Source organism: Leuciscus leuciscus, assembly GCF_965113295.1.
Source record: "Leuciscus leuciscus genome assembly, chromosome: 15".
NCBI lineage: Eukaryota > Metazoa > Chordata > Actinopteri > Cypriniformes > Leuciscidae > Leuciscus > Leuciscus leuciscus.
The window spans coordinates 32008922-32036583 of NC_138739.1; the positions used below are offsets into that span (position 1 = coordinate 32008922).

Below are 27662 nucleotides of genomic sequence, written 5' to 3' on the forward strand. Positions count from 1 at the left end.
GACTGTAAAAAATATGGACAAAGCGTCTGTGACGTCACCCATAGACTTCTGAAGAACGGTTTTGAGGCCGTTTATGGGGGGTATGGGCGGCGCCATATATTTCAAAACAAATGTTCAGAAAGGATAACTTACAGGTATGATGTGTTGTGACAGATCATGGCCGAGACGTCAAATTTCAGGAATTCCACTCGGCGCAGACTATGCTCGTTGTCAGCTGTCAATCAAGCTGTCAATCGCGCCCTTATTTGTCATACATTTTATATCTAAATACGATCTAAACCAAGCGGGAAGGAAGTCGACCGGAAGTTGAAGCTGGCCGCGTGCCACCATCTTGTAGCAGAACTTCACCTGCTGTTAGCATCCCATTGACTCCCATTCATTTTGGCGTCACTTTGACAGCGAATAACTTTACATCTGAGGCGTTTGAAGACTCCATTTGTCCATTATTTATTTCTAAAGAAACACGACAATGTATAAAATGCTCCATTACCTTGTAGCTTACGTTATGGCCCCGTAAAAACCGTTTTTGTAAAAGTAGGCTAACGATTGCGTCACAACCACGCGACTCTCTGTCGCACAGTAGAGAGATTACCGTATTGACGGGAGGAGAAGCTCGCGGGCAATCGGGGGGACGTGGAGGCAAAATGACAAAATAATTCATCAGAATACCTAGCAAAAGTTTCTCCTGCTCCTAGCTCATGGACACCTCCTACTCACACTCTCCGTCTCTGCAAGATTCGGAAGGGAATGATTCAGATTTCTCATGCCACAGCCACTAGAAGACAGACGGGTTGCTCACGTCACATCTACGTCGTCAAGCTCAGTTTGAGTCTGCGCGTCAGGAACGGAAGTCCTAAAAAATCGCTGAAAATGGGCTTCACTTGCCTCAATTGACTTCCAATGAGATGACTCTGTCCATTTCTTATACTGTCTATGATCTAAACTAACGAGTTAGAAAAAAATTCACCCCCCTCACAGTTGTCAGGCACTCGGAACCTATCGAAAAATACAATAAAAGTCCATGGGACCAACCTGTAAAAACATGAATTTATGCTGTGAAAACGGACATTTTAACATGGGGGTGTATGGACATTTGCTCCCTTTTGGGACCTTCCCCTAGCGGATTTTCGATGTATTGCAGTTTTTCACACTTCCGGGTAGGCTTCATTTTTCAGATTAGAATGTTGCCGCTTGGAAATGACCCAGAAGTGACCCGCATGCGCAGAAGAGTACTCAACGGTCAACGACGTCACTTGTTGTTTGCGGAAGTAGCTAAACTTTAACTGTGATTCTCTCTCTCACACACACACACACACACACACACACACGAGCGCGCGCAGCGACCGTTACAGAAGAGCCAGACAGCAGCCGTTGACCTATCTAATATCAGATTCAGCACAAATAAGTTAACATAACGTATAATGGCCGTGGGCTTTTTTAAAAAAAAATTTTTATTAACGGGCTCGTCGAGGTTGACCCGTTCGGCAGATTTACCTCAGCTCGACGAATATGCAGTCCGTTTTCAAACCGACGACTACTTCAACGCAGAATGATGACGTTTTTCGCGTATCAATGACGTGCGGGTCGGATACATGCGACCTGGCCGTTCAGACTGAAGTCGCATTTCAAAAGATCGGTTATGTATCGGATTTGGGACCACATATCCAAGTGGCCTGGGTCGCATTTGAAAAGATCGGATCTGTGTCGTTCAGACTGTCATGAAAAGATCAGATACAGGTCGCATAGGGGCAAAAAAATCGGAATTGGGTCGTTTCAGCCTGCAGTGTGAACGTAGCCTAATTACTCCTTTGAACGATGCATTTTAATGAATGGACAACTGATCTTTCCAACAGTGAACTCAGGAGACGTTTGAATCAGTAACACTTTACAATAAAGTTCTATCTATTACATAAATTACATAAAAAGTACAGTTTGCTTACTCAAGCTTTAAAATAAATAAAACCCCTTGTTTTTTTTTTTTGAAAAGCATATGACAAAATTTTTCCACACAGTGTTATCAAGAATCGATAAGAGAATCGTTAAAGAATCGGATCGATAATCAGAATCGTCAGTGGCATTATTATTATTGATAAAATCGTATCATTTCCCATCCCTATGTGAAGACGGTAAAATTATATTGATTAATCCCATGGCATGTAGCAAAAAAAAAAAAGAAAAAAAAGTGCGACCAAATCATGCTGGTGCGACCAACTGAGAAAGTTGGTAGCACCAGTGCAAGTGGGTCTTGAGATTGATTATACTTGTCTAGGTGGGTCCTAGAACGAAAAAGTTTGGGAACCCCTGATCTACAGTACTATGTCAGGCGAGATTCTGAAGTGCATGTGCATACGATGGATACTTTACTATCCCATAGGGGATGTGAATGGTAGTGAAGCAACACAACTGTAGGTCACATGACAATGACAACATGGTAAATGTAGTACATCCAAATTACACAATCATACTATTTAGAACATACTTTTACAGCGGTCGTTAAGTAAATACTTATTCAAAATAAGTACGTCGAAGTCAAGTCACCTTCATTTATATAGCGCTTTTAATAATATGGACTGTTTCAAAGCAGCTTTACAGTGATAACCTGTGAAAACGTTGACCGTGTGCACATGCATATTATGTGTTTAGTCTATAGGTATGCATGTTTGAATATATATATGTGTGCAGGCGTGTAGTCTTTCTTTACAAATTGACCTCAACAAACTATTTGTCTGGCCTTAAAAATGTATAATACAGAATTTTTTATCGCTTCCGTGTAGCTACGTGAACCGGAATTATCCCGACAACGTTTTATCAGTACAGAGGTAAAGGGAAGGGAAGGGAAGGAGGCCTTCACAGGGGAGAGACTAGTTGACTCTTCAGGACTGCGTTGTCGTCGCGTCCAGGCGCAGGCCCTTCATCAGATCTGGGTACGCCCTGGATCCGGTAGACTGCGGTAAACCTCGGGATAAACAGAGAGACTAATATTAGCGTAGACGCCATTCTTCTTATGATGTAACGAGTACATCAGGATTTATGGGAAGTGTTCCCGGTTCTGTCTGACCTAATCTATGCAGCCTAACATTGAATGATATAAGTCAATATGTGTTATGTGTATGCTAGGTCAAAGAGATGTGTTTCTAGTCTAGATTTGAACTGACAGAGTGTGTCTGCTTCCTGGACAATGTTAGGAAGACTGTTCCAGAGTTTTGGTGCTAAATAGGAAAAGGATGTACCGCCAGCAGTCGATTTTGATATTCTGGGTATTATCAACTGGCTGGAATTTTTAGATCGCAATAGATGTGAAGGACTATAATGCGATTATAATGCACATTGGAACCTACTCAAGAGAGTAGCCTTTGCGATTTTGGACGCAGCCTATGTTCGGTAAGATTCCAGCGACAAGCAATTGTCCATGCCGGAAGAAAAAAAAAATCACAGCCAATCAGAAGAGCGTTTGGGTGGACCTCTCTCAGCAAGTACACTGCACTACAAGAAGATGCATTCACACCATGTTGTAATTACAAGGTTTCAACTTGTAAAAAGCATTCACTTCATCGTAGCGCTTGTAATTACAGCTTGTAATAAATTTAGGTAACACTTTATTTTACATTGTCTGTTACATGCAGTTACTTACTATAAATTGTGCTTAAGTACAAGCAAATAGGCTAAACCACACCCTAATCCTAACCCTATAGTAGTACATGTAGTTAATTATTATTACCCAGTACTTAAATGTATAATTACACGGTAACACGGACCCCTTAATTTAAAATGTAACCGAAATTTCTTAGAGCTCTTACTTGTATCACCTGACCGCTGCAGATTCATTTAGGCGTGAATGCACTTTTATGTTTACATTGAGTTTCACAGTTTTAACGTTCATGTTTGCTTTTTAAGATCTGAGGTGAATCAGAGGTGAGCACTACTTACTAATTTGTTAATCAGAGTTTCTTGTGGGTTAATAGTAGTTACTAGAATGTTGAAAGTGAGTTACTCATTTGTTCCTGTGTAGTTATTCATTAATGCTGTAGTTATTCTACAGTGTTACTGACATTTTTAAATATTTTAAGCATATAATTCCTGGCTGAGATTATCATTGTCATAGTTTGTATGTTGTTGTTCCAACTGCGACTTCGAAGAATAGAAATAATTTCTAAAATTGAATCCCGTTGCTCGTCACAAAAATGGAATACTTTTATCGATTGTATGTCGCAGAATCACGTCACGTCTGGTTAGGGCACTGTGGTCTAGTGTAAATAGTGTCTAGAGTTCCCAAGAATTGGAAATTGGAGTCCTTGAAGGAAAAGGGCTGTAACAGCACCGAAATGAATGAGCATCTGAGTTTCACATTTTACCTTTCAAGATTCCATCCAAACGTGTCACCTCTGATATCTAAATGCAACATCCAGAATTTTTTTTTTTTGTATCTCTGATCTTAAAGAGAAAGTTAACTCAAAAATAAAAATTTCTTTTATTACATAAACAATTGACAAATCGGCGCAAAATTACTACACACAATCTGTTTTTGTGCAGATCTTTGCAGGAACCCAGAGATAGGCACGGGACCCTATTAGACTAGAGGGCTATCACATAAAAGTTAGTTAAACCAGGTCAACATTAATAATACTATGATGATATTATTATTATTATTATTGACAGATTCATATATATCAGATCACGGTGATTGCCTGATGATGAGTGACAGGTGTTTGCTTGTGAGAAGACGTGCTACACAAGGAGGCTACCGAGAAGGACGAGAGAGGATATTTTTAAACAAATCTGAAGTCACGTTTGTATAGAAGAGGTAAATTAATTTGTTCATTTTGTTAATTTGTATTTCTTCTTCTAAGCTTTCCCAGACGTAGGGCTACTTTTAGGGCTAAAATGCTTCGTGAATTACTCTTAGTAAAACACATTAGGAGTCTAAAGTTATGAGTGACACGCCCATTATTTTTAGGAGTTTCTCTTAAATTCATTGTTGTAAGTGTCTTTGGATAAACGTGTCTGCTAAATTAATAAATGTAAACAGTAGGCCTAGATAAAAGGAAACATAACATTAGGCTACAGGGGGTCAGGAGCCCCTTTCACACAGCGCTTTGAACCCGGGAAATTGCCGGCAAATTGCCAGAGCGCCTTCTGTGTGAACGCAAACTCGACCCGGGATTTATGCCGGGATCGATGCCGTGTCGGGGACCTAATAACATTGCCGTGTTCAGACCTGGAACGCGCGCTGTGTGAACAAAAGCCGTAATAATGCCGTGTCGTAGTGATGACGCTGAAGGCGGGGATCGTTCGCCAGCTGTGAAACGGTAGCCTACGTAAAGCGCAATTTTATGATCGAATCAGAGAAAAAAATGCACAAGCGTGGCGAGAGAGAGAGAGATCGCAGCTCATAATCAAACTTAAGACGCTACTGAGATTACAAGTCACATCGATGTCACGTGTCTTTACGGCATTTTTACGGGTTGTGTGTGAACGCACTCTCTGATTCCGGAAAATCACTGGCAGTGTGAATGAACCAAAATCAAACGAACCCGGGTCAAATCCCGGGTCACTTTATCCGTGTATTTTCCGGAATCTCTGTGTGAAAGGGGCTCTAGTGAGTTGAAATAAAAGCTATTTTTGTGAAACTATAAGAATTGAAATTATGATATGATTAGCAGAGGCAACATAACTTAAAAAAATTATTAACATTTTATATTTTTTATTTTATTTATTTTTTATTGTTATTATTGTACCCTTTTTGTGAACAATTATAGTACTTATTCATGCATTTCATCAGGTCCCTTTCCACAGGTGTATTAATCAAGCACCATGCAGTCTGCATTCACAATCTAGGCGCTTGATTTTATACACCTGTGGAAAGGGACCTGATGATACCCATGAATAGAAATAGAGTGCAGTCCATGCATGTTAGGTAAACATCAAAACAAATGTATACCACATAATATGTTGACAATGGGAGAGCTAGAGCAGTAGTTCAATACAGTCATCAGTGTCCAGTGTATCCTATCTACAGGACCAGTGTACGGCTAGTCTTGGCAATTTCAGAAACAAATTGATTCATGTCCAGACTTTTTGTGATTTTTTTTTCGGGTGCCAAAATTACCAAATCTCTCTTCCTTGAATGCAGCATTGATCTTCGGAGAGGGGTGAGAATGCGGCTCATGGTAGAAAAAGAACTTCCACATGCAGCTGAGGACACAGCAATCATGAGTGCTTTGACATATAGCTTATGCAAAATGGGGAAGGCCTCTTTGTACAGCTGAATGCACTTGCATACATCAGAGAGGTTAGCATCAGTGGACAGTTTATTGAGCAACATTGCTTTTGCCACAGCAGTTTCATTTTGCAAGGTCTATACTATTTTGCTCTGTGCCTGCAAGCACTTGAAGTGGCTTCAGGAGAGAAGGGTCAAGAAAAGACGCTGATTTTGGTAAGAGAAATGATGTTGCCCTCATTAAATCAACATTTCTTTGAGAGAATCTTGTCTCCATCTCCACAATAGCCCCGTCAAGGATGTTGAACATAGCCCTTTTAAAAGTCTGATTAGGAGCGGTTTGGTCATCAGAGTCACCACCATGCCCTATTGTAGACAAGATAACACTACTGACAAGTTGTGAAATAACTATCCTTCTTCTTTTAGGTGGGTTGGTAGGCCTTCTTCCACACTGAGAGAAATGCTCCTCCCAGAATGAGTGATATATAGTGTCGCAAGCATGTTTCTGAAAACCATTGTTTTTTTATCAGCGCTTTTTTCTAATTGGTGTAGCCTACTTTTGTGAATGCTTCACTAAAGACACTTTGGAGACACTAAATTTACGGCAGGGGCAGGGAAAGCAAAAGCTGGCATCACGTAAGATAGAATATTCGAGCCATGGTCGAGACTGATACCAGCCCGCATTGAAACACCTGAGAGCCTGTCCAAATGGCCGCTTAGGATAGCTACTTAGCTTGGGCTGGGATGGGATGGGCTATCCAAATTGAAGTCAGGGGGAGCGGACACACTTGAGCTGGAGGAGGATTGTAGCATGTTCAGTGTTGCTAGCAGATGCGCTAAGGACAAGGTGCCTGTTTTTTAATGAGCCACTTATGCATTTTTTATGTTTAATAAAAACTGGTGTTATAACGATTGTACTTGTCTAATTATTACTTATCCAAAAGCCAGCTTCATTGACTTCAGTGCTAACTTCAGTGACTAGAAACTAGCAACTTCAGTGACAGCTAGCTAAGCAGCCTGAACTAGGGTTTGTTACCCAACAAATGAATAGCCTGCTAAAATGACAAAACAAATGCAAACAAAACTTAACTGTTCAACTACAAGACTTTCAGGAAAAGCTTATAAGAACACACTAGCATTAAATGAGACCGATCATTTCTCAGGGTAGGCCCCAAGCCTCCCCTAGACACGCCCCTGATGTGCACATGTTCTTGTTCATGAAATTACAGCGGCTGTTGCATTTCTATCATACAGAAGTGACCAAATATTAAAGATTAAGTGGACATTTGAATTAAATGTTGTTTGGTCAAAATGAAACAAGGATTTGATCATTCCGTAATGTAACAACAATTAACACCAGGCAGTTGGCGCCCTCTGCAGGCATTTGTTATAATATGTAGTCTACATAAGTTATGTTTATATCATGTATTTTAAAGTCCCCGTGAACCGGAAGTTGCAAACGACTTTTCTCCAGCGTTGTGACGTATTTCCACGTGAAACGGAATATTGAACAGAAGGCAGGGTTTTACTTTAGCACTCCTCCTCTCCATCTCTGCTCATAGCAGACTAACGGTTTGAGGGGAGTGGTTTAGCGTTTTCAACCCAAGCCGTCAAACTGACGTCATCAGAAAAGGCCTTCCATTCCAGACCGGAAGTAACTTTTCAGATTTTGATTAAAGATTACCACAGATTGTTCACCACAAGACTGACTAATATGACTATATAAGACTAATATGCGCTAACAAAGTAAATAGGGTCAATTTTGATTTCATGTCAACTTTAACAGTGTTGTTCAATAAAACCAATATGATTTCTTACTTTGATACTTTATTTGAACCAATTATTATCGCTTATTATATATTTGTATTTTAAGTAATTTTAAAGGCTGTCGTTCACATTGATTTTTTTTTTTTACCAAAATTTTTATCCGATTACTCGATTAAATAATCGGCAGAATACTCTATTACTAAAATAATTGATAGCTGCAGCCTATCCCACATATGGTTTCTGCATGTGTGCTGACAACATACCCTAAACTACAAGTGGAGGCTGAAGGTGAGTTGGATCTCCTTGGGAGAGTGTTTGTGATTAGCGTGAGCTCTCCAACTGATTGAATAATTAGGGGGCTATTGAGGCCACAAGAAAAGAAAGAAAGAAAAAATAGAGGACAAGAGGCAGCCCCTTCTTATCAAGTCAGTCCACACGGTGCATCAAATAGACAAGCAAGACAATATGGGTCTGTGGGAAACCTGCGCTGTCCTTTTCCTTATGGTAAGTGCATGATTTTGTGCCTTTACTTGGAGTTAATCAATATTGTAATGATTCAGGGAATTATTTGATCACTTTGACAGGTCTGAAAACATGATGGTGTTTTGTTGTTTAAGATACCATGTTTTATAGTGATAAATGTAATCAGCTTTCCTGCCAAGAAACTGTCATTGAATGGACTGGATCAGACAGGATCACTCTTGGCTTTTGTGGCCGTGTCAGAAACACTTGTGGCCAGAATTAGGCAGTGAAGGGCAGACCTGTGAATTCACCAAGAACTGAAATGAGAAATGAGGGATGTGTGAGTTAGAGTTATATATTTTTGCATATCATGGAGCTATATATATATATATATATACACATATATTTAAATTTATTAAAACTTTTTTATTTATTTTTTTAAATACATATACCATGGTAATACCTCAGAGCTACTGGAAACCACAACAAATTCCTTGTGTGTTTATGCACATTTGGTGAATAAAACTCACTCTGCTTCTCTAATACTATTGTACATTCAGGAGTGCCATTATGTAAATACCATTGTACATATTAGGTCCATGGTACATATCAGCATTGTTTAAAGCAATTTTATTTTATTAAATATGGGCAAAACATTTATTTAACATGCTCTGAAATGTGCCACAGATACAAATGTAATTTTTTTAATGTTATTAAATATAGATTAAAATATTGAACATGTTCTTAAATGTATCATAGATACAGGTTTGACAGGAAATTTTTATTTGATTAAATATGGGTCTGAAATGTCATATATACACATTTATTTTTATTATTTTATTTTATAAGGGTTAAAAGATTTAACATACTCTGAAATGAATCATAGATACAAGTTTGACAGGAACATTTCATTCATTTATTCTACTTTTTTTTAATTAATTTATTTTTTATTGTGGGTAAAATAGATATAATGTGCTCTGAAATACAAGTTTGGCAGGAACATATTTTATAATTTCAATCTCCCAACATACCAAAGTCATGCTAACATAGCCGACACTATTGTGTATCAAATTTAGCAATATTACATTCAAAAGTATTGATTTCACTAAACAATAAAGTCCTACGCAATTGCACTTGAGCAAGACATCATTCATAAGAGTTGGCATATGTTATCAGATAAAAAAACCAATGATTATGAAATGTTTCAGATTCTGACTGTTGAAGGATGGCATGACCTGGACAACACTGAATATGACTGCTGGCCCATAGCTGAACCAAATGATTACAACATGATTAGCTGTGGCGGTAAGATAATGAGTCTAATTAGCTACACTCAATTGCTTTCATTGTTGATGGTAATTCCTTAAAGAGACAGTTCACCCAAAAATGACATTTCTGTCTTCATCCTAACATCGATATAAACCAGTATGACTTGTGTGCTACCGACATATTCAAAAATATGGTCCAATTCATGAACAGATCTTTTCAGTGAATAATTGATCAAGTTCACAAAAACCAGCCTAAATTATTCGTTCATTTTTTATTTTTGATGAACTGTCCCTTTAAGAATTGCAGACGAGACCTTAAATTTACAAAACCCACAACTTAAAGGAAGTTTCTAATCAGTAGGCCAACAAAATAAGTGCTGTTCGTTTGAAAGTTGATTCAACTCTGTGTGTATACCGTATACCATACAAGAGGATAAACATTTGCTTTGCTAGATCTCTTGGATATTTCCTTTTAAGCTTCCTTAAACACTTTACACCCACATGTTTTCACAGGCTTAGAAATGGCTTGGGTTCAACGTCCGCCAGAAAAGGTCACAGATGGGGAGGAGTTCAACGTTACCTATTCTGTCACGGCCACACATTCCTTTTATGAATATGCCGTTAAAAACAAGATTTTCCAGTTCAGGTGAGCCGGCCTCACAATGCCGGCCTTCTCAAATGTGCTTTATTATGTTTAGAAACCACTTTTTACTCCATTGAACTTTTTGTTGTCGCATTGCACATTGAGGTTTCCTTGAATGTAATATTATGTTAACAATGAATGTAGGAATGTTGGCTTATGTTACAATATACTCTCCACTTTCTTCCACAGTAATGCCTCGGAGGCCAAAAGATTCTGCCTTGAGAACGAATGTCCCGCAAACTGGAACAACGCCAATGAAGACAACTGCTGCGTGTACCATGCCAACATTCACTCCTGTCCTCTTGCGCTCATGGTCCGTATCATTATGGTCGACGTAAAACCTACAGCAAGCTCTCTTTGATTTAGTCACACTGACGCCGAAATCTTTGAAATAAATGTCGACTGAACAAGGCACATTTTGGCATGATATCAGAGGCCACAAAATGATAGTATTGCAGTATGTAGACTAATTACCATTGCCATACATGCCCTGTGGTGGTTGCATATATGAGCGTGTGTGTGAGTTTCGTACCTTCCTAGGCTTTGGGAAAAATTTTTTGCTGAAATTTTGTACGCTAAATCTGATCAAACTTTTTTACAGATATCATATTGTCATTAAAAAGTGATTAAAATGGATTAAATTCAATTAATTATTACTTAAATGAAGAAAAAAAAATACAAATTAAGAATACACATTTTAATGAGCTATTCAAAAGATTTATATTTTTGAAAGAAGTCTCTTTTTGCTCACTAAGACATTTGATCAAAAACATCAAAAACAGTGATATTGTGAAATATTATTACAATTTAAAATAACAGTTTTGTATTTGAATATATTTAAAAATGTAATTTATTCCTGTGATCAAAGCTGAATTTTCAGCATTATTACCTTCAGAAATCATTCTAATATGATGATTTGCTGCTCAAGAAACATTTCTTTTTATTATCAGTGTTGAAAACAGTTGTGGTTCGTAAACTTTTAATGGAAACCGTGATACTTTTCCCCCAAGGGATGATTTTTTTATGAAAAGAAAGTTCAAAGAACGGCATTATAAACCTGTTGTAACATTATAAATGTCTACTAATCCCAAGAATGTTGAACAGTACTGTATATTTGGATAGAGTAGGTTTATACAGTATAAGCTTGATATAATATAAAGAACAGTAGAAGTCTATGGTGTGTGTGTGTGTGTGTGTGTGTGAGTGTGTTTGTTTTTGTGTGTGTTTCAGTTTTATTGCACTTATTCAGGTTCTACTTAAACTGGTGCCATTAATTATACAGTGTGGTAAGCTGTTATTAAATTTTGTGCATGATGTTTGACAGTCAATATTAGCCTTGATTGCTCTACATCTCATTAAACCTTTAAACAGTCAGGTGATTACATTTTGTCTGTTTAGAGAGGTGGAGGTATTTGTGGTCCCTGGATTCCAGACGATGGCGAAATCGTAACCCACACGGTATCTAAAGCTGGCAAGATGAGCCAACTGCTCTGGACGTCAAAGGTTACAAGCAAAGCTATATAAATATAAAGATTTTTGAATTAAGAGTTTTATTTGTACGTTTTATTTTATGGGGATTATTTTAATTATTTTACACAGGTGGTGCTGGTCCATTTAGGAGTTACATCGGTTATTGCTCATATAAAAGTGGGACAGATGCATGCAGCACTAGAGTCCAAAGTGCTAGTAGTCAGCGCTCAAGGTTAGTATAACTTGTTAAACACTTTAGGCATTTACGGAAAATATGTCTTTAAACAACTGGTACATCAAGGATATAGATGTTACTTGAAATGCAACTACTATTGAAAGTGTTTGATTAAGCAAAGCTAATTGTTGACATATTCTAATGTGGTCCAGGAAATAATCTGTGTCATATTAGGAAAAAAAGTACGATTTGTCTAGGGATGTTTATGTGACTTTCATTTCTGCATGTGTGTCAGTGTGTGGAGACGACACCTGTGAGCTGGAGGAGAATTGTCTGACGTGCCCTGCTGACTGTGGTGTTTGTCCTATGCCTACATCCATCAAAGTGGCTATTGGGCTTCCTGTTGCCTTGTTCTGCAGTGGTTTTTTCTTAACGTTGGTGGTGAGAATTCTGGTTCAATGCTAGACAAATATTTGCTCATGTAAGAGACCCTGTCAATATAACTTGCAGATGATTAAATAGGCAAAGAAACTTACACTGAAAGAAGGAATAGATAAAAAAAAAAAGAGAGAGACTTGGGATGGGCTCTTTTGACTTCAAAGTAAGTAAGTCAAAGTAAGCAACCAACTAACACCCCTGTAACATGCTTAAAACCATTTAGAATACCTTAGCTATGCCCTATTAACCACCAACAATACACTAGTATATGCAAATATTTCACAGGAAAGCACCACTCACATTCTTACGGAGTTTAAAGGTACATGGTGATGGACATGGAAATCAATGGTTTCGCGATAACTTGCAAAATTGTTGCATTCCCCAGAGGAATTTTGCGTTATTTCACAAAAAGCATTGTGTTCCCTCAAAATACTTGTAATTATCTCCTCTCAAAATTTACTGTGCTCCCTTTGGAGTACGCTCAAGCCCCTGTAAAGTTACATCTGGCCTCGGGGGTAGGGCTTATGAGGCAGTGGGTCCGGCTGGTGCGTCACTGCATACGATGTTGGTGTAAGCGTACCAGCCTGACCTGCTGAAAGACCTAGACTCTGGTGTCAGTGAGGGAATTCTGTGGACCATAGATCCGGCTGTCTGTGCCACAAAGCAGACGGCCTGCTTAATCGGCCGTACGTTGGGTGCTATGTTTGCCATGTCAAGACATCTGTAGCTTAACCTCTCTAGCATCAAGGAAAAAGACAAAGGCTTCCTGTTGGATGCCCCAGTTTTGCCTCTGGCCTATTTGGTGATGCAGTCAATGCTGTTATTGATAGGTTTGAAGCTATTAGTGGCGTTCCAGCAGTTCCTATCTCACCGATGGAGTTTGCGAGAGTCCTGGCCAGGCCCTAGCTCCTCCATAACAAGAAGGGAGGAACAAAAGGGCCAGTGTGAGTGCACGTGCCCCCCAAAAATGTATTTTATTTATTATATATGTTTGTGTTGCGGCAGGCTGGCCCTTTCCACACACATTCATGGATATTATTGAATTGGATTGACCCCAGGCTTGAGTCCTTTGGGTTTATCTATTCCATTCATTTCAGGCCTCTGTTTATGGTCTCGGTTTTGCGCTGACGCCATGTCACCTGACCACGCTGTTGAACAATAGAATTGGCATGTTTCCACACATGCTTCAGACACCGGCTCATGCAGGAGCGTTCCCTGTAGCGTCAATGTCATCGCTCAGTGTTAGTAATGTATTATTCTGCCTATGTTGTACAGTTTGTTACAAACCATATGTATTGTTTTGTCCCATTATGAATATTTTTAATTATTAATTTTCCTAGTGGCTGCAGTACCAAAAACAGAAAATGTTTTGGGATGAGAGCTGGATCATCAACTACAATAATATCATGTTTGGTAAGAGTTTTTAGACTCATCCACTGCCTTTAAATGTGTTACTGCTAAATATAAAAATATTTAAATTCACAACATTATTTTTTTTAATTAATTTAGCATGACACAACAATTTACATAATTTCAAGTCAATCTTTTTTTTTTTTTTTTTTCACTGAACATCCTGTTTTGCTTCAAAACGCTGCACATTTTACCTACCTTTTTTTTTTTTTTTTTTTTTGGTCATATGTAAAGTATGCTACACAGGTTCTTGTAGCACCACAAGTCTTTGGACAGTAAAGAGGAACTCCAGTGTGAGTAGAGTTACAAATGTGACGGTCTGCACTGCAGTGAACGCCAACTTCAAACCGCAATTTATTCAGGCCGGCATCTAGTGAGTGTTTGCTACAAACAAATGTTTTGTTTTTGTTTTATTGTATTGTCTTGTCTTTGTTTTGTTGACGCTTTGTTTTCTTTGCTTTGTTTTGTTGCCTTTGTTTTTGTCTTATCTTAGTTTTTTTTTTCTTTGTTTTTGTTTTTTCAGTGATGGAAGGACTGTAGCGGTAAAACACATCCAGAAAAAACACTTCACCCTGACTAAAACAATCAGAAAAGAAGTCAAAGAGGTCAGGTGAGTAGCTGTAGCCACAAATATTATAAATTATATTAACCATACCAAATCATTGACCTTTATTAGATTTTAACTAACATCTAAATTAAGAATCTTTTTTTTTTTTTTTTACACCAGGGAGCTTGATCACCCAAACCTCTCAAAGTTCATTGGAGGGTGCATTGAAGTTCCTTTCGTGAGCATTATCACAGAGTACTGTCCAAAGGGAAGCCTGGCAGATGTGCTGTTGAACGAGGACATCCCCATCAACTGGGGTTTTCGGTAAATATGTCTTGTGGCATTGTGGGAAAGCTCTTTAGAAGCTCCATGCATGGAACTTTATAAATAAAATGAACACGTTTGTCTACAGATTGTCTTTTGCTACTGATATTGCCCGAGGGATGGCATACCTGCACCAGCACAAAATATTTCACAGCCGCCTTCATTCTCATAACTGTGTGATTGACGATCGGTGGGTCTGCAAAATATCAGGTACATGATGCTAGATTTTTTAGAGGTGCATTTCTTACACATATTCCAACGCATGTGAAAAAATAATTCAATTATGAATTAAGACTTATTTAATTATACAGATTATGGGCTGATGGCCTACAGAAAGGAGGACTTTGAGGACATGAGCACCAATTTCCAATGTCAAAACGTCCATCACATTTACTGCGCCCCTGAAGTTCTTCAGAGAATCAGCACTAGTTTCACAGCCGCGGCTGATGTGTACAGGTAGGAGAAATGTTTTTCAACCATCCTTTTAAATTTTGATGTTTAATGATTTATCAAACAAAAACATGTTTGGAATATCTTTAAGTGAGGTTAAAAATCTGTATGAACATATGTGACCCTGGATCACAAAACCAGTCACAAGTAGCACGGGTATATCTGTGGCAATAGCCAACAATACATTGTATGGGTCAAAATGATCGATTTTTCTTTTATGCCAAAAATCATTAGGATATTAAGTAAAGATCATGTTCCATAAAGATATTTAGTAAATTTCCTACCGTAAATATATAAAACATTTATTTTCGTGAGTGGATGCAGCATAATAGCGAACATAAAGATTCCTCAGATTCCAGATTTTCAAATAGTTATATCTCGGCCAAATATTGTCCTATCCTAACAAATCATACATCAACATTTCAAGAAATTGAACCATGTGATTGGTTTTGTGGTCCAGGATCACATATTTAAAATTCACTAATTCACTTCTCTGTTTAATTATCTGTGACAAACATAAATAAATAAATAAATGAGCTAATAATCAATAAATAGACATGATGGGGACTATAAAATGTACTGCATAACAGTGTGCGTCTAACCCAGGGTCATAACCCTTTTTTTGTTTTTGTTTTTTAATCTTTTATATCTTTGCACACAAGGAAATGCTTTGTATATTTTAAAGATGCATCCCAGAGCTGCAATTTGTTCTCAAATAAAACACAATCTCTCAGAAGCATAAAATAAACATTCCTTTTCTTCCCGTATCTCAAGCTACTCTGTTATTTTGGTGGAAATCGCCACTCGCAGTGACCTCATTTCAGTAAGTATACATGCAGGAAGGTTTGGAGGTTTTAGACAGTTATTTGGATAAGAGGTGATGATAAGAAGTGCAATTACTGTCATATGAGCAGGAACAGGCAGATTCAGTGAAGCTTGATGTTATGTGGCGTCCATCGCTTCCCAAACTAGAGGCTGGGAAATCGGACAATGATTGCCCAGATCCAGATGATTACTGTGAGGTTTGTATTGTTGTAACTGATGCATTGCACTTGAACGCTATTTACTTAAGCACATTTCCTCTTTTTGAATAACTTTGAAGTCATTTGCTCTTGATGAGATAAATGAAAAGCACTCAGTGTTCATAGTCAAATTTCACGCAGCTGATAAAGAGATGCTGGTCCCACAATGTTGCCATGAGGCCGACGTTTGAGCAGGTGAAAAAGATTCTTGAAAAAATGAACCCGCACAAGGTCAGCCCTGTGGATATGATGATGAACCTGGTATGTATCTTGTCTAGTCAAGCCTTTCAAGTTTTATTCCAGTTTTACCACACATACACGCACACACATATACACAGTACTGTGCAAAAGTCTTTATTTGTAATTCTAATTAGTGATACTAACGGTATATAATTAGTGATTTTTGTATGCACGAGTCTGACAACAGCCGGTATAATCTGATCTCACCATCATCCAGTCTGTCTGTGATTACATGAAGAAACAGAAACTGAGAACTGAAGAACTCAGTTACATGAAGAACTGAGACAGATTAAATCCAGAAGAACTGTGGCATTGTCTCCAAGACTCTTGAATAAACTTTGTTTCCTCATGTAATCTCAGACAGACTGGATGATGGTGAGATCAGATCATACCGGCTGTTTTCAGACTCGTTGTGCATTTAAAAATATCACAGGATTATTACAAGTAATGGCAAAAGCAATGTTTGTCAATATAAACTGATATTTCCTACAGACATACTTATAAAAAACTGGCTTAAACCATTTTTAGGGCCGATAATACTAGCGTGGCCAAGACGTTTGCACAGTACTAATATATATATATATAAAATGTATGTTAATGTTTTATTAACTTTTCAAATAAGCTTTTACTTTTATATTTTCACATTTCAGTTTAATGTTTAGGAATTTTATTATATTTTTTTCCCCCACATTTTATTATTATTATTATTATTATTATTAATTTTAAATATTTCTATTTGTCTAATATTTACTTTTTATTATAGTTTTAGTTATTTATTTATTTACAGTTAATAATTTTTACTTATTTCAGTTTTTCACTTCTAATTTTCATTTAGTTTAAGTTTTTAAACTAACATTTATATTTTATTCTATTTCAGCATTATTTCAATTAACAGAAATGTTTCTAATAGTACTATTATAAAAAAAAATGAAGTCCACCTTTGTTGTTTTTATTTTCTAGATGGAAAAGTACAGTAAACATTTGGAAACCATTGTAGCCGAGAGAACACAGGATCTTCTTCAGGAGAAGCAGAAGACAGACCGTTTACTCTACAGTATGGAAGTGTATATGGCTGATGAAAGTTAATTATCCATAATAATTTTTTTCAGACAAGAAAAAAAAAAAAAAAACTTTCAAGGAATGAATGTCCAAATGGTTCCACCTACTGGACATTTAAAGTACTTGTGCTGTGACTGTTTCCAGCTTGAAATGTTTGGTGCATTTATTAAGATACATAGATACATACACACATATACACACACACACACACACATATATATATATATATATATATATATATAATTATTATTATATTATGATAATGTTTGTGTCAGGCATGTTACCAAAACCAGTAGCTGATGATCTTCGTCAGGGATGCACAGCAGAAGCCCAGAGTTACTCCAACGCCACTGTATATTTCAGGTGAGAATGAAAATAATGAAGGACTGAAACAATAAATATTTGCTTTTAAAGACAGGTGACATTGGGTTCTCTTACGAGAGGTCTCTCGTACTGCGTAAGATATCTTACGCTAGGGGAAAATCCTTTTTCCGCGAGATATTGAAGCCAAAAATTATCCTTAATTTTGTAATAATGCAAAACGCGTTGCAGCAGCAATGCAGACATAGGCGAGACAGCTCGCGCGCCTATTGGCTGCTCTGCGGCAACTGCAGCAGCCTATCGAGCGAGGCCTGGCGTGACGTCAGACCCAATCAGGGCACTTCGCGCCCGCTGCGTCACGTCCCGCCGAAATGGGCGTGGTCTAGGCCTATAAATATCGCTCGCAGGCAGCTATTATCAGATTTTTCATCCTTCAAGCGAAGCACACGCATCGCTGGAGCTGGATTAGGAGCCGCGCCGTCGAGAGAGAGCACCTTCAGCGGGACGAGTCACTGAAGTCGCTGGCCGCGCCGCCTTCCTGCCTTCCTGCTGCGCTTTCCGGCGCTTATATCCTTCTCTTTATTACACTGTATTTCTGTGTGTGTGTGTCGCCGCTGCGACACACATTTCTAAAAGAGCTAGCGTCTTTTTAAAGATGCCTTCCTGCGGCTCGTGCAGAGCCACACTCAGCGACGGGGACCGCCACGTGATCTGCGTTTCCTGCCTGGGTGAGGAACATGCAGCTCTCGCGCTCGCTGACGGCGGATGCCCTCACTGCGAGCTGATGGCAATGGCGACTCTGAGGACTCGCCTAGCCGTCTTCACCGAGACTGCTCCCCCGCCCGCCGCGGCGTCGCGCCGTAAAAAGCGCCGTGCCCAGCGGGCCCCGGAACCCTCCCTCAGCCGCCAAAGCTCGCCGGTTCGCCCGCTTGCTTCCCCGGCTTCTTCTGTTTCGCTTCCTGACGGACAGCGGCCGCCGTCTGCCGCCGCTTCCGTTGATATCGCGGATGAGGAAGCCCTGCTGGGAGAGGATGATTCCTGCTCTATCCTGGCGTCAGGCAGTGAGGATTGGGCGGGCTCTGAGGACCCCGCGCCCCCTGCCCGCACTTCGTCAGGCAAAAGAGCTTCCATCGAGACGGAACTCATGCGAGTACTCGCACAGGCCGCGGCGAGCCTCGGCCTCGAGTGGTCTTCGCCTGAGCAGCCCGCTCACAACCGGCTGGATGGATTTTTCCTGCCTGGGGAGCGCGCTTCACCTGTGTCCAGACCGGCGCCCTTTCTTCCTGAGTTACACGAAGAAGTCGCCAAGTCCTGGAGCGCCCCCTATTCTGCTAGAGTGCGTCCTGCTGTTTCTTTGGCATTCTCCGCCGTTGACGATGCCAAGAACAAAGGATACCTCTCGCTGCCGCCGGTTGAAGAGGCGATAGCGGCCCACTTATGCCCGCCCTCCGCTGGACGGCGCGCTAAGCCGGCCCTACCCTCTAAAGCTTGCCGCACGACGTCGAGCTTGCTCCACCGCGCTTTCTCCGCCGCCGGGCAAGCTGCGTCAGCGTTGCATACCATGGCAACGCTCCAGATCTTCCAGGCCGATCTCCTCCGTAAGCTGGATGAGGAAGGACCTGACGCGATCTGCGTGCCGGACTTAAGGAGTGCCACGGACCTCGCCCTTCGTGCTACTAAGTCCGCAGCGCAAGCCATTGGACGGACTATGGCTTCTCTCACCGTGTCTGAGAGACATCTATGGCTGACGCTCTCGGAAATGGCCGAGTCTGAGCGCACCGCGTTCCTCGACGCCCCGCTTTCCGCCGCAGGCCTCTTCGGATCCTCCGTCAAAGATTTCGCGGAGAGATTCGCAGAGGTACAGAAAGCGTCTCAGGCTATGAAGCACTTCCTCCCGAAGCGCTCCAGCTCTGCAGCAGGCCGTGCGAAACCGTCTGCTCAGAGCTCACAGCCACAGCCACCGTCCACTGCCTCCACTTCACAGCGCCGCCAGGCCAGAAGCGCGAGACCGCGCTCCCGCTCATCCGGTCGCCGCCCCGCAGGACGCGGCCCGCGACCTAAGGTTACGGTGAAGCCCGAGGCCCCGAAGTCGTCCTAGCACAGCTAGGAAAACGACGGTGTTCCAGTCCCGCTGCGGCCGGACTCACACCAAAGCTATTCGCTCGTCCAGTTCCAGAAAATGTGACTGTTCCAGTGTTTTCTGCAGCCAACAAGTCGGTTCTGTCACCCGCTTGCCTGCACACAAATGCCGTTTTCACGGCTACCCAGATAAATCCCCAAAAGAGCGTATTTTCTGGTGTCCCGGCCACGGCCGATGGTGTTTCGTGTGTAGTAAGAATGCCCACTGCCCAGTGCCCATCCCTACACATAAGCACAGCCTGTCACACAGGGCTCGCGCACATAAAACCGACTCAGGTCGGTTGCGCTTTAAACATGGTGAATGTGCCCACTACCCAGTGCCCACTAACACCACGTTACGCATGTCTCACGGTTTCTGTAAAAACGAAACCAACGTGCACTCGCTTCACGCAAGCGAACGATGTTTTCGGTGTGATAAATGTGCCCGCTGTCCCGCGCCCACATCCACACATAGACATGACAGTTCCCACGGGAACCGCCCAGCCCTCCCCCTCGCGGTTAACCACCGTAGAGGAGTCGAGCGCGGGCAATCTGCCCGCTGTCATCAGCGCGCCCCATGCCTCAAATGTCACGAGCGACACGCTTGTGTTACAGCACACAGAAGCTTCTCCATCGCTGAGCGAGCGGAGCGCGCTTCGTATTCGACCCCTAGCTATCCATGCAGACGCATGGGCAAAGCTGCCCGGGGTTTCGAAGTGGGTGCTGAACATTATAAAAAGAGGCTATTCGCTGCAGTTTCGCCGACGCCCTCGCCGCTATGTGGCGCGCGTCGAGACCACGGTAAAAACAGAAGTAGCACATCTACTTCGAGCCGAAGTGACGAAACTATTGAGAAAAGGGGCCATAGAACCCCTCTCTCAAGATCAGAGCGAAGGAGGGCTATACAGCAGATACTTCCTGGTACCGAAAAAAGACGGGGGTCTCAGACCCATACTAGATCTAAGGCAACTGAACAAAGTGCTTGTGAAGCGACAGTTCAGGATGCTCACGACCAGGCAAATCCTTGTGCAGATTCGCCAAGGAGATTGGTTTGTGTCAATAGATCTGAAAGACGCGTATTTTCAAATACAGATAGCGTCACGTCACAGGCGATTTTTGAGATTCGCCTTCGAGGGCCAGGCATATCAGTACACAGTCCTGCCGTTCGGTTTGTCCCTAGCACCCCGTACATTTACGAAGTGCATGGACGCGGCGCTCGCACCCCTCAGAATGAGAGGCATGCGAGTGCTGAATTATTTGGACGATTGGCTGATTCTAGCGCAATCTCGCGCAGTGCTCATAGAACACACGACCATTTTACTCGATCACCTCGAGGATTTGGGTCTGAGTGTCAATTGGGCGAAGAGCTCCCTGTCACCCAGTCAGAAAATATCTTTCCTGGGCACAGAACTGGACTCACTATCCATGATAGCGCGACTATCACAACGGCGCGCGGTAGACATTCGACGCACAGCGAACTCTTTTCGCTGCGGCGCGTCTGTCCCGCTCAAAAGATTTCAGAAGATGCTAGGTCTCATGGCCTCAGCATCGTCAGTACTCCAGCTGGGTCTGCTCCGCATGCGCCCGCTGCAGTTTTGGCTGAAAGCGCGAGTCCCACGCAAAGCGTGGGCACCCGGTTTGCTTCGCCTCAGGGTCAATCAGAAATGCGTTACAGCGCTGAAACCCTGGAAAGCGAACGACTGGTACCAATCAGGTGTAAGCCTGGGGACTTCCTCGAGGGTGAAAGTGGTGTCCACGGACGCGTCCACCTCGGGATGGGGAGCGCTGCTCGAGGGCAGACCGTTCTTCGGCCAGTGGTCAGAACGGGAGAAGCTCCTGCACATAAACTGCCTCGAAATGCTGGCAGTAGACAACGCGCTGACGCGTTTTTGTCCCCAAATAAAAGGTCACCACGTCTTGGTCCGCTCGGACAACATGTCTGTGGTATCCTACATAAATCGCCAGGGCGGCATCAGATCCGAGAAACTGTACAGGCTGGCAGAACGCCTCCTGGTATGGGCTCAGTGCAACCTGCGCTCGCTCAGAGCAGCGCACGTGCCAGGGATCATGAATATAGGACCAGACAGACTGTCCAGGAACAACGTTCCGGCAGGCGAATGGTCCCTACACCCACAGACAGTCCAACTGCTGTGGAAGAAATTCGGCAGAGCGGAAGTGGACCTGTTTGCGTCTCAAGAAAACGCTCACTGTCAAGAATTTTTCTCCAAGAGCAGGAGCGCGCTGGCCCATGTGTGGCCCCGCCGCCCGCTCTATGCTTTTCCCCCCGTCTCTCTCCTGCCTCAGGTGATAGAACGGATCAGGGAAGAAGGATGCTCAGTACTGCTGGTAGCACCGTTCTGGAAAAACCAACCTTGGTTCCCAGCCGTGATGCAGTTAGCAAGTACTGCCCCGTGGCCAGTACCAGTGAGGAGAGATCTCCTCTCACAGGCCCGCGGCTCGATCTGGCATCCTCACCCGGATCTATGGTCCCTTCATGTCTGGGCCATCAACGGGTACATGTTGGACTCCCTAAAGGAGTATTAAACACGATCACGCAGGCTAGAGCTCCGTCTACAAGACGACTCTATTCTTCGAAATGGTCAGTGTTTTCGGGCTGGTGCACAGCCCGTGGTGTGTCACCCACAAATTGTGATGTGACGGAGGTGCTTTCCTTCCTACAAGAGCTGTTGGATGGGGGCAGGGCCCCCTCCACGCTCAAAGTTTATGTGGCGGCTATAGCAGCGTTCTCAGAAACAACGCTTGGTCAGTCAATAGGAAGGAACGATTTAGTCATCCGCTTCCTTAAAGGAGCTAGGAGACTGAATCCTCCCAGACCTCCCTCAGTCCCCGTATGGGACCTTTCTACGGTTCTGGAAGCCATGAAAGGTGCGCCATTTGAGCCTTTACAGTCAATCGATTTGAAACACCTGTCTTTCAAAACGGTGTTTTTGCTGGCTCTCGCTTCGGTGAAGCGCATAGGGGATCTGCACGCGCTCTCTGTGAGCGCGGCGTGCATGGAGTTTGGGCCCAATGACTCAAAAGTTATACTCAAACCTAAGCACGGTTATGTTCCAAAATCCCTCAACACACCGTTTAGGGCGCAGATTATCTCTCTGTCAGCCCTACCGGTCCCTGATGAGGAAAGAGACGCGAGCCTCCTTTGCCCAGTCAGGGCATTACGAGCTTATGTGTCTCGCTCGTCTGTTTTCAGACAGACGGAACAGCTCTTTGTTTCGTTTAGCGGACGTTCTAAGGGACTAGCCGCGTCGAAACAGAGCCTATCCAGATGGATAGTTGATGCTATAGCGCTGGCATACGCCTCCAAGGGCATGCAGTGCCCTTTGGGTGTCAGAGCGCATTCCACAAGAGGCATGGCCTCTTCGTGGGCTTGGTCGAGTGGGATTGCCTTGCAAGATATTTGTATGGCGGCAGGCTGGGCCTCCCCGTCTACATTTATAAGGTTCTATAACCTAGAGGTTCCCGCCCTGCAGGCCAGGCTGCTGTCGGTCTAGACTACCAGTATTATCTGACCTGATGCGTTCAGCTCAGAATGCTGCGTTTACTGAGCACAGCTCAATTTTCGACAGTTTAAAGCTGGGCAAACTGTGTAAGACCCACATTTTTTTCCATCAGTTCAGGCCGTACCCCGCCCTGTCTGTATGATGAAATTTGCGTCCCTTCGACGCTACTTTATGTGGAAAGTGAGGCTGCACCCCTCCTTCTTCCCGGACTCTCTGTGAGTTCACTGAGTGATTGTGCACTATATGTACCCCGGGCTTTCGCCCTTGGGTCTTTGGTGTCAGATCTCAGCACGCACGGCGTTTTACACTGGGTCCCCTAGCGTAAGATATCTTACGCAGTACGAGAGACCTCTCGTAAGAGAACGTACTCGGTTACTAACGTAACCTCGGTTCTCTCTAGAAGAGGGACCGAGTACTGCGTATCTTGCCGTGCATGCACACGCTCTGGTTGCTTCGATGATGAAAAACCAGATAATAGCTGCCTGCGAGCGATATTTATAGGCCTAGACCACGCCCATTTCGGCGGGACGTGACGCAGCGGGCGCGAAGTGCCCTGATTGGGTCTGACGTCACGCCAGGCCTCGCTCGATAGGCTGCTGCAGTTGCCGCAGAGCAGCCAATAGGCGCGCGAGCTGTCTCGCCTATGTCTGCATTGCTGCTGCAACGCGTTTTGCATTATTACAAAATTAAGGATAATTTTTGGCTTCAATATCTCGCGGAAAAAGGATTTTCCCCTAGCGTAAGATATCTTACGCAGTACTCGGTCCCTCTTCTAGAGAGAACCGAGGTTACGTTAGTAACCGAGTACGTTATATAGGCTATAGCCTACTGTACTACTGTTCAAATATTTAGGTTTGTTAAGATTTTTAAATTTCTTCTATGCTCACCAAGGCTGCATTTACAGTAAAAACAGTAATATCCAGCAACATTATTCCAATTTAACATAACTTTTCTACTTTAGTATTTTTTAAATGCAGTCAGAACAGCTTTTATTTGAAATACCCATTTTATGTACCTGTTACTTTTTAACAGTTTAATGCATTCTGCTGAAGAGTTCTACAGAAAAAAATCTGATCCAAAACTCTTGAACTCGTTAGCATATTATAAATTATTATATGATATATTAATGAATATCAATTTCTTTTGGGCAGTGACATAGTGGGCTTCACCCAACTCTCAGGCTCCAGCACTCCTCACCAGGTTGTGGATTTTCTCAACAAGCTTTACACCACATTTGATGACATCATCGACAACTATGATGTGTACAAAGTGGAAACTATAGGAGATGCTTGTGAGTGCGATTACAGAGATCCTGCTTCCTCTGTATGTCACACGTTCGCATCAAATTGCTCAAAAAATCAATGAAAACCCCCTCCCTCCGCAGATATGGTAGTCTCAGGAGTACCGAAAGAGAACGGGATCAAACACGCTGGGGAAATTGCCAGCATGGCGCTGGACTTGATCAGCGTCTGTCACGCGTTTAAAATCCCACACAAGCCCACCACACAGCTGAAGATACGGGCTGGCATTCACTCGGGTCAGCATGGCTTCCATTAATCATCTTTCCTTGAAATTAGCGTCAAGCTGGTTACCATGTCCTTTGGATGAGACAGAATTTTATGAACTTTATTTACAGAATTTTGTGTTATCTTAGGCCCAGTTGTAGCAGGGGTGGTTGGCACCAAAATGCCACGATACTGCTTATTTGGCGACACTGTAAACACCGCGGCCCGCATGGAGTCCACCAGTGAAGGTATTTGGGCAAACGCAGCTGTTTACACAGCGTCAATTAGTAACTGAGCCTGTCCGACATTTCCGGACGAATGGAATCTTGTAAATATTTGTCTTTGAGTACTGTTTTATTGGATATAAAGGGATAAAACTGAATGTTGGTTACGGTTGGATCCAAATATTTCCCTCTCTTAAACTTCTGTGGAGATAAAAAAATAAAATAAAGCTAAGTAGGCTACTGTGCTATTAGTACCAAAAGTCTCTAGAATATTTGGGATCATTATAAAACTTGTCAGCTTTTTTAGGCTTGTCATTTCCTTTCCACATGCCTTTAGGCTATATTTCGTATTGTTGTTATATAGCTTTAAAGATCCAGTGCAGTGGCTCTTCAGCAGACCTTCTACACACACTTGGCGGATACGTGCTGATGTGTCGTGGGTCTCTCAATGTGAAGGTAAGATGGTCACTTGTTTGTGTATGCAAAGGAAGCCACCCACAGAGCTATCATTTTGCCTGTCGTAAATTTAGTGGGAAAATATTTAGTTCATTCACCCTGGTTGCCATGGTTAACTTGCAAACTCTGCATACTACAAAGCCCCTAAAGGGATTTGGTGATGAAAAAATGAGATGGGAGGAAAATTTATATTTCAGTGATTTTGCATTCTTTCGTGAAACTTCTGTTTCCTCTAGAAACTTTGTGTTCAATCATTAAACTTTTGTGATGAAATGACACATTTCGGTACCAATTTTACGTTTTGGCAAATTGGTGGCTAATTTGTACGAATTCGTACAATCTTTCATATGTTTTCGTACGATCTGCCTACGTTTAGGGGTTCTTCATGCGTACTTTTTTTCTAACAATCATACATTTTTGTAAGATTCACATTGTACAATACATTTGTGAGAGAACGCAAACGTTATAAAAGAACGTAAAAGTTTCTCAGTGGAAAACTATACTTTTGTGTCAGAACGCAAAAGTTTCGCAAGAGAACGCAAAAGTTTTGCGAGTGAATGCAAATTTTCTTGAGGAAAAGCAATACATTTGCAAGAGAATGCTAAATATTTGTGAGGGACTACACGGGTTTCTCCGTGGAACACAACACCTTTTGGAGAAAAAGCTACATTTTTGTGAGCAAACGCAAAAAAAAAAAATTCTTCAATCTTCATATCCCTTTAGGTGCTCCATAGCATTATGGCTTGACAAGATGATTAATGTGCTGATGTTGTGGACAAAATAAACAGCGTATTATCGGTTAAACATAGGTCAAAATAGCTTACATAAACAATTTTTTTTTAAAATAAGTAATTCAACGACAGTTATGAAGTAAGAAATATTTTTGTTAAAATGATGTGTGTGCTCATTACTTTTTTTTACATTTTTATTTTATTATAAATTGTCTATTCAATTTATGAATAATAATAATAATAATATATTATTTTGAAATTATTATTATACAATTATTATTATCATAATATTTATACTAATAAATATGCCAATATACCAATTATGGTCACAAGTTTCGTCGTTACCAACACAATTCAATGAAATTTGTGACTATAGTTGGCTAGTGATGCTTTCGGGAAACGCAGCTCTGGTATATTATAGATCCTTCAACCAAATCAATATTCTATTGATGTTTTTCTTCCTGAAATGATGGTATATGGTCCCCAGAGGCTGAACTCTGACCCCAGCTCAGCTGTGCCTCTCAATTAGGGCCCGGTCTCAGCTGGCTTTTGTGTTTTCACTTGTGTGTTCATTATGTACAAGCAAATACACACCTCTGTGCAGTCGCGCTCTCTCCCCTCTTCCTTTCTTTTGTATGATGCTGTCCTTCAGGGCATTGTGTTTAGGAGATTTACTGATTGCGACTTTTTGTTAAACAGGGCAAAGGCGAAATGACAACTTGGTGGCTGGAGGCCAAAAGAGACCCTTTGTCCCGGGAAGACGAACCTTTGGGTCTTCCCATTCCTGTTAGCATTTAACTTATGTGCTGCAGTATAAGCACAGTCATGACAGAAACTTTAACAAATAAAACTGTTTAGCAAATATGCTAACGGATTTCAGTGAAGTTTATAATTACTGTAGGTGTATATGTATGTGCAAAGTATTATTTGATTGCTGCTATGCTGAAATGTTGCTGCTTTCATTGTATATTTGACTAAAATGTTGTAAAATATGTTTTGTCTGGAATATGTAAAAATTGCATTTGTCATAGGAAGGGCAAATGTGTTTGTAGAGACCTTTCATTATAATGTTTGTGATTATTTTGTCTTCATCAGAACCTAGTTGTATTTGAAAGTTAGATATGCTGAAATAAAATGGGTAGACAAAAACGTTGCTTGTCTGATGTTAAATGTCCTTATATTTAATATTGCATTTTGGTAGATTGTTACTATAACTAGCCTATTTTAGTTTTTAGCACCTGCATTGACTGCGACGAAGTCTATTGGTCGATATTCCGCAGGGGGCATGAGTTAC

General features: G+C 41.7%; 1 protein-coding gene across 1 annotated transcript; it reads left to right on the forward strand.

Annotated features, from left to right (window-relative positions):
- Positions 1-8907: 8907 nt before the first annotated feature.
- LOC309476679 (atrial natriuretic peptide receptor 2-like) lies at positions 8908-27592 on the forward strand. Its single transcript, XM_082139825.1, has 22 exons — positions 8908-9751; positions 10228-10360; positions 10547-10670; positions 11756-11860; positions 11957-12059; positions 12298-12443; positions 13781-13853; positions 14085-14223; positions 14374-14460; positions 14578-14721; positions 14810-14931; positions 15033-15177; positions 15946-15994; positions 16086-16193; positions 16335-16454; positions 17394-17487; positions 17768-17855; positions 24604-24743; positions 24837-24989; positions 25107-25205; positions 25546-25637; positions 27068-27592. The coding sequence occupies exons 1-22, from the start codon at positions 9613-9615 to the stop codon at positions 27164-27166; spliced, it is 2502 nt and encodes an 833-aa protein (XP_081995951.1). The 5' UTR covers positions 8908-9612; the 3' UTR covers positions 27167-27592.
- The last annotated feature ends 70 nt before the right edge of the window (positions 27593-27662 follow it).